At 48.5% G+C, this 15,653-nt stretch overlaps 1 protein-coding gene across 1 annotated transcript in view; it reads left to right on the forward strand.

Moving 5' to 3' along the window:
• spen (spen family transcriptional repressor) overlaps positions 1-12,731 on the forward strand; it is a 47,349-nt gene extending 34,618 nt beyond the window's left edge. Inside the window, exons 11-15 of the mRNA XM_061256834.1 lie at positions 99-8,094; positions 8,346-8,711; positions 8,949-9,143; positions 9,279-9,437; positions 10,141-12,731. Of these exons, the coding sequence (XP_061112818.1) occupies positions 99-8,094; positions 8,346-8,711; positions 8,949-9,143; positions 9,279-9,437; positions 10,141-10,272 (8,848 nt within the window). The 3' untranslated portion in view covers positions 10,273-12,731. The remainder of the gene's footprint in view (positions 1-98; positions 8,095-8,345; positions 8,712-8,948; positions 9,144-9,278; positions 9,438-10,140) is intronic.
• The last annotated feature ends 2,922 nt before the right edge of the window (positions 12,732-15,653 follow it).

Raw genomic sequence — 15,653 nt, forward strand, 5'->3', positions numbered from 1 at the left:
TTTAATTATCAGCTGTACAGGGACTCTTATCAGGCTATTTCCTAAAAGTGTTTTAGTCATTTAGATTTTGTTTGTGAGCATGTTTCTCTCCTTTGCAGAGACGAGCGCAGGCCGCCGTATCACGAGTTTTCTGCAGAGCGGGCGTACTACGAAAATGTCCGTACTCCTGGCACCTACACAGAAGATCCCCGTCGGAAGTACCCTGCCCGTAACCGAGAGTTCTACGCGGAATGGGACCCCTATGGCGGTGCTGACTACTATGACCCACGTTACTACGACGACCCGCGGGAGTACCGGGACTACCGGGATCCCTACGAGCAGGACATCCGCAAGTACAGCTACTTGCAGAGGGAACGTGAGAGGGAGCGGGAGCGCTTTGAGACCGACCGCGAGCGTGACCATGGGAGGCGAACAATTGAGCGCAGCCAGAGCCCTTCTCACCCCAGACGCCCCGCCAGCCCCACCGCCTCTCCCTCGCCCTCCGAACGCCTCCCCAGTGACTCCGAACGACGCATCTATAGCCGCTCCTCCGAACGAAGTGGCAGCTGCAGCTCACTCTCGCCGCCGCGCTACGAGAAGCCCGACAAGGCTCGGCCAGAACGCTACGGCAAGGGCGAGAAGATTGAGAAGGAGCGGCCTCTGTTTGAGGCGGACCGGGGCAGCGGGGGTGAGAAAGACAAGCGCATAGGACGCAAAGAGAAACCTGACAAAGAGAAAGGAGAGAAACTAAAATTGAGGAAGCTAAAGGTGCCGTCCCCCAGTATCCCTTCGTCAGAGACGGACCCTGAACCAGAACGGGACGCCAGCCCTGAAGCAGGGCCACGAATGAAAGGAAGTAAATTGCCTGCCAAAGAGAAGGATGCTTCCGGCAAGGGTCGTCTGGACTTGCCACCCTGTGTTGTTCAGCTTACACGTGTTAAGGAGAAGGAGGGCAAGCTGCTGGACCAGGCTGTCATGGAGAAACAAAGGCTGAAGGGTGAGAATGACTGTGTTAGGTCCCCACCACTACCCCCACCTATACCAGCTGAACAGAGAGTGCTGTCCTCCCGCCTGGAGCTTCAAAAGGGAGAACTGATCAAGCAGGGAAAAGTGCTCAAGGAAAAGGGCTTGGCAAGCCAGGTGGAGGTTGTAGACAAGGAAGGGAAGACTAAACCCAAGAAACACAAAACTGAACCCACCTTTGATGGGGGTAGCTCATCTGTGGACGTTGAGCGACTGGCAGCGCGTAAAAGGCGTTTCGGAGATGCTGGCGGGAAGATAGATCGACTGAAGAGGGGCAGCCAAGAGGAAGAGGAAGCAAGGCTTGGAATGAAGAAGCTGCCTGATGGTGCCATTCCCAAAGAGGTCGAAGGGGAAAGGAAGGTCCTGCGGAAAGAAGCACACAAGCGAGAACATCGCAAGGCTAAACCAGAGAGGCTGGTCACTGTCTGTAGCCCCACAGAAGGCCCTGAATCAGAGAACATTGCTGTGGGAATGGGCTTGGGGCTCAGCCTGGATCTCCAGGCACGCTTAGGGGAGCCTACTGAAGAGGTTCCTGACCCTTTGGACTTTCCGGGCAGGAAGATTGGTGTATTAGGGTCGAAGTCCCAAGGCCATCCAAGTCTTTCCCGAATGTTTTCAGAAGATGGCAGCCTTGATACGGATGATATGAGGGAGCAGGAACAGCAAAGTCTTCTAGATCTTGGCGAACAGGCCTTAGTTCAGGCAAAAGGTTCCGGAGAGGGTGAAGAGCGCCTCTCCCTGGACATTGACCACTCCCAGAGTTGTCGAAAACAGATGGAGCAGAATCGTAGACTCCGCCAGCAGCTACAGGAACCTGATAAGTTGGATAAACCTGACAGCCCACGTGGTGACTCTGAGGACTTTGAGCGCCGCAGCTTGGTGCATGAAGTGGGCAAGCCCCCGCAAGATGTCACGGATGATTCTCCACCCAGTAAACGCAAGAAACTGGAGCCGTTCGACTTTGAGATGAGTTCCAAACGTAACTATCGGAGTTCCCGGCAGCTGAACGAGGATGCCGAAAGGAACATGACCTCCCTGCCAGGATTGCGGCACTTTTCCTACCATGAGGAAGATGGCAGTGCTGACTCACCCCACCTAGTGACTGTGAAAGAGCCTAAGAACTCTCCAAAACCAGAGGAAAAGGTATACTCGCACCTAGAACTCTTGAAGTACAATTTCAGCAGAGTTCGGGGCTCACACTCAGAACTGACCAAGATCAAGGCTTCATCTCTAGGATGTGAAGATGAACTGCACCACCGGTGGGAGAGTAGAGTGAAACAGGATCCACTTCGACTAGATATGAGCTTCCCCAGCAGTATTGTGAAACGGGAAGGTATCCGCAAGCGTCTAGTGCGTGAACTGGAGCCTGGGGAAGTACAGTCAGACTCTGATGAGGATGGTGAGAACAAACATCACTCCCCTAAGCCCTCAACATCTCTCTCCTACTTTCTTAGAGAGCGTGAGGAGAGGTTGTCTGATCTTAAACTATCAGGCTCCCTTGAGAGGAACAAGTTCTATTCTTTTGCACTGGACCAAACCATAACACCAGATACAAAGGCTCTGCTTGAGCGAGCTAAGTCACTGTCTTCCTCTAGAGAGGATAACTGGTCATTCCTGGATCGTGACTCCCGCTTCGCCAGCTTTCGTAGTAGCAAGGACAAAGAGAAAGTGGAGTCTGCTCCACGGCCAATTCCGTCCTGGTACATGAAGAAGAAGAAAATCCGCACAGACTCGGAGGGGAAAATAGATGACAAAAAAGAAGAGCCGAAACCTGAGGAGCAGGAGCGACGAGAGCTGTTTGCCTCTCGTTTTCTGCACAGCTCCATCTTTGAACAAGACTCAAGGCGCCTGCAGCACCTTGAGCGCAAGGACCAGGACCCTGAGCTGGGTGTGGGGCGACTATCTGGGAGGCAGTGTTCAACTGAGGCACAACTTGGAACAGTTGGGGGGGATGTCCTCCAGGAACCCATGGTGCTCTTCCATAGCCGCTTCATGGAGCTACAGCAGCAGAAGGAGAGGGATCAGCGGCCGAGGGAGATTGAGAAAGAGAGTAGTGTTGATGCGAATGAGAAGGAGAAGCTGGTGGATGGGGAACTGGAGCAGCAGCATATTCCAAAAGTACCTGAGATTATGCCGGACACAGAGATCAAACCAGTCAGCCCTGTCCTAATTCCCCCAATTTCACTTTCTCTTTCTGTGCCCAGAGAAATGTCACCACCACAAGAGAAACCAATTGTCCAAACTCCACCCCAAGAGCTTTCCATCACACAGGTGAAAGAAGAAAAGGTAGAAGCTGTTCCAGAAGTCCCGCCACCTCCGCCATTACCTCTGGTAGAGATCCAGCCGCCCACCGTTATCAGTATCACACCTCCAGAACCAGTATCTGATGATACAGAAATTAAATTGGAGCCAAAGGAGGAGCTATGCGAACCTAAGCTCCCAGCAGAAAACACATTGACAGCAGAGAGCTCTGGATTCTTTGATGTCAAGCCTCCAACTCCAGGAGCCACACTGAGCAGTTTGGAGCCAGAGCCTGCTGCCCCAGAATTCCCCAGCTCTGCTTCCCCTAAGCCTGTGGAAAATATGGAGACCGTGAAAGAAGAGGTGATTCCACCTCTCAAATCTGAACCCCAGGACAGTGCTGTGCCCCAGAAACTGGAAGAACCTCAGGACGGGTTGACTCAAATCTCTGACGCGGAGGTAGAGCCTGTGCTGCCAACCCGGAAACAACCGAAGAGCAAAAGGGCCAAGCCACCCCCGGCAGCACCTCCACCTCCACCAGCTCAAGCAGCAGGTGCAGAGAAGCCAGCCACTCGCAAGAGTGAGCGAATCGACAGGGAGAAGCTGAAACGCGCATCATCCCCACGTGGAGAGACAGCTAAAGTTAGCTTAGATGCTAAGACTACGTCAAAGTCTCCTATCCATGCCCCTGAAACCGAGCCAAACTATGAGCCCAGTTTGCCAGTTGGTAGGACACGGCGCAGGAATGTGCGTTCCGTTTATGCCACTCCAGTGGAAGACGAGACCCCTCAGCAACCTGGGAAGGAAGTGACAGAGGCCCCCCGTTCCACTCGGAAGCGTGGTGCTGATAAAGAGCAGGCACAACAGCAGCAGCAGCAGCCCCAGCAGGAAACTTTGACTGCCCCTACCACCCCAAGGCGAGGCCGCCCTCCAAAGACACGCCGGCGGTGGGAAGATGCATCACCAGTGAAGGGTGATCCACCAAAAGTGGCAGAGGTAGAAGAGACTGACAGCAAAGAGCTGGGAAACAGCGGAGAATGTACCAAAGTGACAGAGGGGTGGCGTTCACCTCGCACACAAAAAGTACAACAAAATCAAGGTTCGCCACCAGGAGGGCTCGTACAGGGCAGGAAAGCAGGAAAAACTGACAAAACATCTGAATGCCCAGTTCCACAGCCAGATCACCCAAATAGTGATGTTGCAGGTTTGCTGGAATCCACAGCAAAGTTAAAAGATGATACCTTAGAGCAGAGTTTGAAGCCTATAGAGGATGATACCAAGCAGCAAGTGACTGTACAGAGAGCAGAGAAAGAGAAAGAAACAACAGATCTGGCTGACAGGAAATCAGGTGATGAGAAAACACCTGAAAAGTCTGAGCCCCCACTTGTGGAAAAGCGGCAGCCATCAGAGAAGAGTGGGAAGACAAAGGCAGCAAGGTTGACTCGAAACACCAAGATGGTGACGGAAGACAAGTCCTTAAGCCTGAAGAACCTAGAGATTCGTCTGAGTGTAGATGATGTGAAGGGTGTTTTGCGCTCAGGGGAAGACGAGCCTGAGTCTTTTGAGGCCTCTCCAAAAAAGCCCAAGCCCGGGGTCTCTGTCAAGGAAGAAGCATGTTTCATCAAGGAGGTGCCCAGCCCCGAGGAGAAAGAGGAGGTACTGTCAGATCCTGAACCCCCTATAGACCCAGCTGCTGCCTTACTGGCCCGTCAGATGGAACTAGAACAGGCAGTGGAGAACATTGCTAAGATGACCGAAGTGCCCACCCTACCACCTTACAAGGAGCCTCCCGCAGAGCCACCTGCCATACTGCTGCCAGTTGTAGAGGAACCAGAGCCTGAGACTGAGGAAGAAAAGCCGGCTAATCCTGCCAGCGAGACTGAACTCGCTGCTGCCATCGACTCGATCACTGCAGAGGACATCTCAGCCGATGCAGATGGTTTCACAGCTCCCTCTACTTACAGTACACTCATCCCTGCCTCTGAGCCACTGGTACTGCCTCCTGCCACTGAGACTATGGAACCGGAAACCGACATGGCCATTAGAAATATAATGGATGCTGAATCAGAAATAGGAGGTGTGATAGCAGATTCCAAGAATGCAGAACCAGCTGCCACTGTAACACCTGTCCCAGATGTGGCGCCTACACCAGAAACGCCCAAGAAGGGGAGTAAAGTTAGACCCAAAACTCCGAAGAAGTCCAGGAGCCGTAAGGCTACTGCTAGTAGAAAGGGGGAACCTGTGGAGGAAAACGTGTCAGAACCTGAGCCCACGACAGTGAAGTTGCCAGACTCCATCCCTGAAGACACTCAGGCTGTCAACCTTAAAGCAGGGACAACCTCAGCTGCAACGGCTGTGGTCACAACTGCCGCCTCCTGCAAGCAGGAAGTGGGACATGCAACAGTGGTGGCTGTAGATACACCCAAAGAAGCAGAGCAGCCAGCAGTGGAGCAACCTGAACCTCAAGAATCTGCTTTTCACTCAAATAGTAAGAGCCCCCTTCATTTTAAGCTGCAGCAGCCACCAGCTGAACCTGTGGCACCTGCCCTCACGCCATCGCCAACTCGGCTGAATTTCCCTGCCTCTCGGCCTGCCAAGCTGCCAGTCTCCCCACCAGAGTGGCATAACCGATCTGAAGACACTGGAGTCCTCTCAAGCCCACCGGCTCACGTGACAGTGGCTGCCCCCCCTCTACCAACAGCAGCAGCAGCTCTGGTAGCGGCTCCATCAGGGAACCCACCCTTGCCTCCTGACACTAAGGCCTCAGACATTGATCCTAGCTCCAGCACTCTACGCAAAATCCTCATGGAGCCAAAATATGTATCTGCTTCAGGTGGGAACTCTACTCCCAAAGCGCTACTCACAACTACAACATCCCTTGGGGATTCACGCATGTCAGAGACTGAAAATTCATCAGATTTTCTGCCCTCAAGACATTCTCCTCCTGAGGACCGGCCCTCACCTGTGACACCCCTCCCTACACTGCAGCAGCCACCCCCACCCCCTCCTCCTGAGACCCAGCAGCCCTTTGGGGAGAAGATTGTAAATTCAGTCATTTCCTCTACAGCTACCTCCGTCATCAGTCGCATTCACATGCCCTTTGACTCCGATGAGACGCCACGCATCACTTTAGGCAACCGTGGCACTGGCATGGCATTGCCTAAGCAAAAGTATCGGTCCAGTGTGAATGAGAATAACCGGTACCATGGGCTTGTGGTGGCAGAGGAGGGGAGCAGCGGTGGGCGGCCCATGGTGGAGAGCATCACATACAGCACAGGCTCCAGCCCAGGGCTCAGGGTCAACACTTCTGAAGGCATAGTAGTGCTGAGTTACTCGGGACAGAAGACCGAGGGACCCCAGCGAATCAGTGCAAAAATAAGCAAGATCCCGCCAGCCAGTGCAGTTGACATAGAGTTCCAGCAGTCTGTGTCTAAATCTCAGATCAAGCAGGAGCCTCTCACCCCGTCCCAGCCTCCCACCCCAAAGGGTTCCCAAACGCCGACTGGTTATGGTCACACTGGGGGGGTCCTAAGTGGCCAACCATACAATACACAACCTGTTATTTCAAGCATCAAGCAGGAGAGCCCTGGCTCAGATAAATGTGAATCACCTTACCATTCTGGGCCACAGGGGGGAGCTGTAAAAATGCTCCAGCAATCGGTGGGGAGCCCACAAGTTCTTGTATACAATCAGTCCATGATGCAGCAGCAACATGCGAAGAAGGGGACGGGAACTGATGGCCTGCCTTTGAAGATTGATTCGGGTAAGCCAGCCCAACCCACTAATCTGAGCCCAGTTATGAGCCCTCACCACCCTTCTTTGGCTGGTAACCATATGGGTTCTAGTCCCAGCACCCCTACTGAAAGAGCAGTGCCACACCTGAAGCAAGAGCCCCACTCCCCTCGAACATCAGGCCACTCTCCATCCCCTTTCTCTAAAGTGGGTCCTCCGAGCAGCTCAGTCTCCCCAATTGGCACGTCTGTTGTCCTGGGCCCCGGCATGCCTGCGATGTCTCAGTTTGTCTCCAGCGTGCACCACCCAGAGCAGTCCGTTATCATGCCCCCCCACAGCGTCTCCCAGTCCGTTCCTATGAGCCACCTCTCCCAGGGTGAGGTGCGGATGAACACACCCCCGCTTTCCGGGATGGGCTACGGAATGCGCCCGGAGTCTCTGTCCTCGCCCCGGTCTGGGCACCAGCAGCGCTCGAACACGCCCCAGCCGGCCGGTATCCGAGACATGGTCCTGCAGTCGCACTCGGGTTCCGCTGGGACGGGCGGGGGCGGCGGTGCCGGAGAGGATGACGTCCGACACTTTCAGAGCCTGCGCAGGCCTTCTGTGCCCCAGCTGCAATCAGATGTGATGGTGATGCAAACAGATTACCGTGGGATGCCCCACAGCGGGCTGCGCTTGGACCAGTATGGCCTGCCGTCTCGGGACGTGCGCATCCTGATGCACCACCAGCTGAGTGAGCACCCCAACCCAGAGTCGCGGCAAGTGCGTACCCCGGAGGCAGTTTCATCCTGTTCATCGTCCACCAGCATCTCTTCTTCCTCATCTTCCTCTTCTTCCAAAACGCCTCCAGTTGGGAAGGGCGTAACACAGACTGGGAAGGACGGGCCGAAACCGCTGGAGGTGAAGATGCCACCCTCGCCACACACAGACAGCAGGATTATGGGAGTTCATTCAAATGTGCCTGTCATGGTGCCCCCCCAAGGGGTTCAGCTCATGCATCCAGGGGCTGCAAGCTCCTTCCCGGAATATTCACCTGTGTACAGAGGCTTCCACTCCCAGTTTTCCGGCCACTCCTCTCTGGGCATGAACCTTGCACCCCGCAGCATCACCCCTTCCCAGGTGAGAGGGTACTGCTTGTAATGTAATTTTATGGGTGGAAGATGATCAATATGCATCTGCATTCAGGAGTCATTGCTTGACCATTTTTGTTAGAACTATTACTGCCTTTGCTGGGAATAATATTGTCTTTGTTCAGTGTTAATGTTGTAATTTACTTTCTGTTTTTCTCTGTGTGTAACTTGGTTTCTGATGTTTCTAATGACTGTATTAAACCTATAATGATAAATAAATGTTTTGCCTCCTGTACTCAGGGTCTTCAGGATGGCGACCGTGACCATGCCCACCGGAACAAAACGCCCCAGGTGCCATCTTCAGGGGCTGTAGGAGCCGGGGCTGAGCCCAAAGCTGAGAGCTTGCACCTCCGTCACACGGCGACTATGGACTTATCCCATATTCCCAGGGTCCAGGGGGAGACGGGCTCCCCTTCCTATACCTCTTCCATTGCCACAAGTCACCAGGCCACCCACAAGCTTGACTTGGCTTCTCCCATGCAGAAGGGATCACAGTCCTTCCTGTCCACGCCCCTGCCACCACCCTCCTCTGGGTCCTCCCAGATGCGGCCTGACGGCAAGCTGGAGCACACGGGGCACCGCTCTGACATGGTGCAGCTTCTCACGGTGAGAAAGTGCTTGAATTCCGCATGTAAATGCTGTAAAAGACATTGTGTAAACCAGGATTGAAATGATATGCTATGGTGTTTATCCAGTACATGCTGCCATAACGTTTTACATTTTGAGTGACCCGTGTAATCGCCTTGCCCTCGCCCTCGCCCTCTCCCTCTCCCTCTCCCTCTCCCTCTCCCTCTCCCCCTCCCTCTCCCTCTCCCCCTCCCCCTCCCTCTCCCCCTTGAGCAGAAGTACCCTATCGTGTGGCAGGGACTCTTGGCGCTGAAAAACGACACCGCTGCCGTTCAGCTGCACTTTGTCTCCGGCAACAACGTCCTGGCCCACCGCTCGCTGCCCCCGCCGGAGGGGGGCCCCCTGCTCCGCATCGCCCAGAGGATGAGGCTGGAGGGGTCCCAGCTGGAGAGCGTGGCACGGAGGATCACGGTGAGTGCCCCAGACTACCACACACATTTTAATGACTTATTTAGGTCTACATTTGTAAAATACAGTGTTCTGAGGAAGGTCACTTGTCTCTACGGAAACCGAAGGTGGTAAATTACATGGTTTGTCATTTTCCAGGTGGAGAGTGATTACTGCCTCTTGTTGGCACTTCCTTGTGGCCGTGACCAGGAGGATGTTTTGAACCAGACGCATGCCCTGAAGGGAGGATTCATCACCTACTTACAGGCCAAGCAGGCTGCTGGGATCATCAACGTTCCCAACCCTGGCTCCAATCAGGTGTGTGCCCTATGTCTGCCCGCATTCTTGCACCTAGAACCGGGGGGATACTCTAGTCTGGCCTGTTGCTGCTTCTGGTTTTCATTCTTTCCCTCTAATCAGGGACAGGTTTCAACCTTGAACACCAGGTGACTTAAATCTCTGGCCTATCACATCAGTCACACTAATTGATCAATTAACCTTGGATGAGTAGGAAGAGCAGGCAATCTCCATTGCTTTCAATTACCAGTAGTGATTGTTACATCAGCATTAGAGTTAAAGTTTTCAGGTAAAAACATTCTAATCATACATTTGTGCTACTGCACCTTAAAGGGTTAACTGCTGGGTAGAAAAGAAAACCAGCTGTGCTACTGGCCTCGAAGGCTGGATTTCAGTATCCCTGATCTAAACAAGCTGTGAGAATTTATTCCACAACAGTGTAAGGACACAAATGCAAACCTAATGCGGTGGGTGACGGGAGAGTATATAATAATGTTAATTATTATATTAACTTGCAAGGTCACCTTTTTCTCCCCACTGGAGTTTTTTTTTTACATCATTAGCTTTTCCTGTCCAGTTAGCTTTAGCATTAGCTTTTCTCTGTTTTACAGTTCCCTGTAAAAAGCGTTACACAAAAGAAGTTTAATTGAACCTTTAGTGAATTTAACGAAACCCTGTTACCGTTTGTGTGTTAATATGTATCTTGTTTTCCTCGGTTTCCTAGCCCGCCTACGTTTTGCAGATTTTCCCACCCTGCGAATTTTCGGAGTGCCACTTGTCCCGGCTCGCGCCCGACCTTCTCAACAGCATTTCCAGCATCTCGCCCCACCTGATGATTGTCATCGCCTCTGTGTGAGGCCTCTTTCCAGGAGCTCCTCTGTTTACACCTGCTGGCAGCGGACAGGCCCTAACCTTCGGACTCCAGCAGTGGCAAAACAATAAATAAATTGAAAAGTAGTCCCGGCTCACGACTACGGTTGGACTCTCCGTTTTTAACATTCTCGATGTCCCTCCTCCGCTTTCTGCCTGCACTTCCGGGTCTCTGTATCCCTCCGCCTTGAGAGAGAGAGAGCGCAGGGAAAGGTGGAATTTAATTTACAGTCACAGCTACGGTCGTTTTCTCCTGCTGTTGTCTTTGTTTGGGAGTGGTTTTGCACATTCCAGTTTTACGGTTGTTCGCAAAGAAGTTGGATGTGGATCTGCTGAACAACAAACATGGGGGGGGACAGACAGCAGGTGGATTTTTTTTTTCTTTTCTTTTCTCAAATGATGATTGTGATTTATTCTTTTTAAAAAAACGAAACAAAACAAAACAAAAAAAAACGAGATAATGGATCGGATCAGTCATTGCACTATGTCGGAGGAAAATACCTTTTTCATAAAACTTGGACCTTGTACAGATTTAAAAAAAGATGCATATTACAAACAGGATGGAGTGACGCGCTTTGCTTGTATTAAAAGAAACTGCTCTGGAAAAAAAAAACAAAAAAGTTTTTTGTGATCTAGGTAAGAAAATTGTGGCAAATCATGGCAGCCTAACCAGTCTTTACTCTTACTACTGCTCAACTACCGTTCAACTATTAATCTACTACTTTACTAAAGACAGCTCTCTGAATCCTCACAGTTCCTGCCCCAGGAACAGACGTGAGGGCATTCGGAGTTGTACAGTTTACACTATATGCCTCAATGGGGGACAATATACATACTTATTTTTGCTTCCTTCTTCTTATTTTCTTCTTTTTGGCTGATGGGTGAGGGGAGTACGCAGGACCGTGTAAATATTATAAATATTTAAAGACTCAGACAAAACGCTGGGAGTCCAGGTGGACGACTTTTTGAAAAGGCAACCCGCCATCATCAGCTGTGGAACTGAATGGTGAAAGGAAACCAGGGAGCTCCCAGCCGTGACGTTCAAGTGTTTCGTTTTTAAGAAAAATGTGCCAAATTTGTCTTTTCAGCAGAAAGAAAAAAATAAACCGACCAGAAACTTAAATGGAATAAAAAAAAAAAAATTAAAAAAAAAATCAGATCTTATTTTCATACTTGACTTTGTATTTGTCACTCATTCGTAATTGATTCTGTTTTTTGACTTTGCCTCGTTTTTAACAGTTTAATTTCTGTCCCTTCTTCCCAGTCTATGTTCATTCTCTTTTTCGTTATTTGAGGAAGTGCTGTAAAAGCCAGTCTGTTATAAATTCATGGATACTGTTCTGCAAACTGGTAAATGTTTTCCCTCCACATGTTGCCTGCCCCTCTTGCCTGTATGTTTTTGGATTTTTAAAACATGCGTCTGACATTAATGTTGAACACGCCCCACACTTAACAGGGGGTGATACTGCGCAGTGGCTTCACCATGCTTGAACAGGGGAGGAGTTTGTTTGATTGTAAACGCAAAGGAAAACTGGGTGGGAGATAGGAACGTGGGACTGGAACTCTGAAGCTGAGCCATGAGAATGGATGTATGAACTCTCTCCTCGACTGGTGTCTCCCTGAAACCTCATTGTACATAGTCATTCATTATCTGTGTTCATTTTTATTGTTTTTTCAGGGTCATTGTTTTGTCAGACAAAACAAAGCAGTCTAAAAAAGGCAGAACCAGGTGTAAACCGATGCTGAAAGTAAACCATGTTTCTCAGTTTTGTGGTGTAAATATTTGTACGACTGCAGACTGACTGCTCTCTCGTGGTAATGTTGAAGGCACTTATAATTTTGATACACAAATAAAAAAAGAAATACCAAAACAAACAAACAAACATACAAAAAAATCAATCGTATATGTTGTCTTTGGAGCCATCTCATTTCATTGTTTTGAGTGTATTTTATTGTGCCTCTATGAGGTTATTTTAAGATGTTTGTATAATAAATTGTTGGTTTACACACACTTCCACATATTGTTAAATGATTAGTCACTATTGTTTTTATTTTAGCATAGTTTTCATTGTGGACCAGTTTCTACTGTATTTAATATCATTTTAAACAGTGGCTGTTATGCACATGCCATACATGTAACATGAAAAGATCACATACAGCCATTTTAATGAAAAGATTGTCGGTTTTATAGTTGTGGATAATCATTCATTTTTTAAAGTCCCAAATATAGTATTTTCTCAAGGTGACTCCTTCCTACATAAACGTCGATGCTCTTGGGGGGAAAAAATGTTTACACATGATTTAGTTTATATTAGTATATTTTTAGTTTGTACAGCCACAAAATATTTCTGATTTTACCACATGCAGTTTTTGAAGTTGTTCAATATGTATGATTATATATATTGATGATATGATTATAAGATTGATTATATGATTAATCCTTGATATGAGGTTTGGTGGTGATTTTTGTGGTAACATGGGGTCACACACAGATTCAGTTGCAAGAGCTCTTTGGACCACATGGTGGCGGTGTACTCACACATGAAAATATACCCTGATCACCAACTTGGAGCACTCAAGACTTCTCGCTGTTTGTCCTACAATGCAGAGGGAAGGTGTGTGTAAATGTGTTCGTGTGTTCTTGAACTGTTGTAGAATTTCTTATCCGGAGTCTCTTCACTTCAAGACATGCGGTCGAAGGCTTATTTGACTCCACTGCTCCTGAAATTCACTACATTTACTTGAAGCCCACCATAATGAGCAGCAGTTGTGGGATGTTATTGACTATCTTAATATCACTGCTTGAAGCCTGAGGTTAAGACTCCACCATTCAGCTGTGGAGGGGGTGGCACTATTAGCGTACAACTGGTGTATGGAATGGACCAGTTGGGGAATCAGCAACTGGGCAACAGTTGCGTTTCTCACAGGGTTGGAACTCCCTGGCATTCTGGTTCGTCACAAGTCAGTTATGCAGAAATGTCTGTCTTTACTGGGGCTGTTTGTGTGTGTGTGTGTGTGTGGGTGCATGCGTGTGTATGAAATTGTGTAATCTATGCAGACCTATTGCAATTTTGAATGGTTCTTATTTGAATCTCTGAGGGACAATATTATCTATATGGCAACAGAGAGGCTTTATCTTTATTTCATGTTTATTGACGACTTGTGTATTATTGTTGTGCATTTCCATTCATCATGCTTTGTTTTTTTACTTATATTTTATTAATATCTCTACTTTGTTATTCTATTCATGGGTTTTAGACTGGCTGAATGAAAAATGCCATATAAATAGTAATGTATCAACAGAAACACAAAGAAGAGGGATGCATGCAGAATTACATCAAACGGTGAATTTATAAATTGACGTGTGTGTGTGTCCAAGCACATAAAAATTATTATAAAAGCTACATTTCCGGGCATTAGTGTCTTCCATCATATTAGTGTGTGCATAAATTCTAATTCTAATTCTAACAACATTTATTTATAAGGGCAACACTGCACTACAGTGTACTTCACTGCTGTTTCGGTGTATCCAAGTTAATCTTCCAAGGTTTGGTGGAAGCAGGTATATTTTTGAGTAGGTGGTGACCACTGCTGCAGCCTTATTCGCAGTTCGTAGCCACTTCTGACATGGATAGGTGGGCAGGGACAGAGTGCCGCGGGAAACCCAGATGACACCTTTGTGCTGGGGTGTATGATGGCCTGATGATGGATGAAGGTTAGGGGAATTTGCAGATGGCGGCCGGTTGAGAGATAAAGACTAAGCTATTCAGTATCAAAAATGTCCCAAGAATGATTTGATGAATACAGAGAAGTACCGAGCGCTGAGCGCAGTCTAATGATGTGGGAGAAAGAAAAGGTATGATAAAACACTAAGATGGGAGAAGACCCGTTCCTGTGTCCACCAGGTTTAACTTTCCCGGTGTACTTTTTTTCTGGTGAAATTTTAGTGAAATGCCGTCTAGGACTACATTTGTTTGAGACGTGAAAGTTTTCTAGTCGACAAGGATGCAGCCAGGCTATGTCTGGGTAAAACTTGAGCTTTATTTGGGTATGCATGGGCCTTGTTTCATGAAGTAGGATTACTGAGTTACCTCTTAGGTAACTTACCTGTATAACTATAAAACCTGGAGCCCTCCAAAATCTGAAAGCTTGATTGACTGTTCCGGGTTTTACTCAGGGCAGTTATCCAGCCAACTGTAATCTTGCTTTGTGAAATGACCTGGTCAATTTATGCCAAAATGTCTCAACCTAGATTTCCACCTCTAGAGACATCTCGGGCTCTTGTTCGCTGGGTGTGAGTACAGTGGCCAGCCAGGTGATGTTGAGAGAGATAGAAAGATAGAACAACGGTCAACCAGGTGGGCGGCTACGCAGAGATCCAAAATGGCCGCCGTGCAGGAGGACTGGACAGGTTTTACTGCCTCACTGAAGGCAAGGATTTAGGCCTGAAACTCTGTTAGAGAAAAACATGTAATTTGTCTGAACAGAATGTTCAAGTGTTTTCAAATGGAAAAGGAGGAGATGAGCATGTGGTTTTGAACAACAGAAGTGTGAATGCTGGGTTTTTGTGGATGGGGTGTGGTGCAGGCCTGTTTGAATACAGTGGAAAAACAGTGAGATGGGAGAGGGGATTAACAGCTGGATCTGTATAATAATACAAGTATTGCCTCTAGGGAGGTGGTATACCATGGTGTACTGCATGTCAAACATGCCGTTACCGATTGCTTCCTCTGTATAAATCCGGTCTTGTCAACAGGTATTAATGTATATTGAATGAAAAAGGAGAGACTTGACACATAATTTGTATGTAATTTTTGCAAGGTTTTGCAAAACCTTGTGACCCAGCATGATATAGCAGGGAGAAACGATTGCAGACATATTGTGATTGACAATCCATTTGTATCTCACTAAGCTACACACAGAAATCTTCAGAAATGTCTTAATCAAGCAAGGATTTCATGAAGCACAATTTGGAGTAACAGCTTTTAAAGCAATCGTCTAAGTGCTCTGTTGAAGAAGGTGAAAGCTGTCTGAACCTATTGTAATTTTGAATAGTGTGCTTTCTTGAAGCTACTGAAACCTGGCCATGTTTGTGTTTTCATTCTTTAAGAAACTTGTGCATTGTCTCGTCTGCCTATTTGTAAGCCCAGAGATAAGATTTTCTGTTGGTTTTTTTTCTGTGTACGTTCCGTGATTCAGCTATTTTTCTGTTTTTATTTGTTTTGTTTTCTTTGTTGGTTTGAGCTGTTAATGAAAGGTTCCAACCTTTGAACTTGCCTTTGAGGGACGGCAGGGGGAGAGGGGAATTCTCAGCATGCCTTGTCCTCCACACCAAAAGTTAGAAATCAGTGAGGAAGGGCACCAATA

This window comes from Conger conger, chromosome 10 (genome assembly GCF_963514075.1).
Source record: "Conger conger chromosome 10, fConCon1.1, whole genome shotgun sequence".
In the NCBI taxonomy this organism is placed as follows: Eukaryota; Metazoa; Chordata; class Actinopteri; order Anguilliformes; family Congridae; genus Conger; species Conger conger.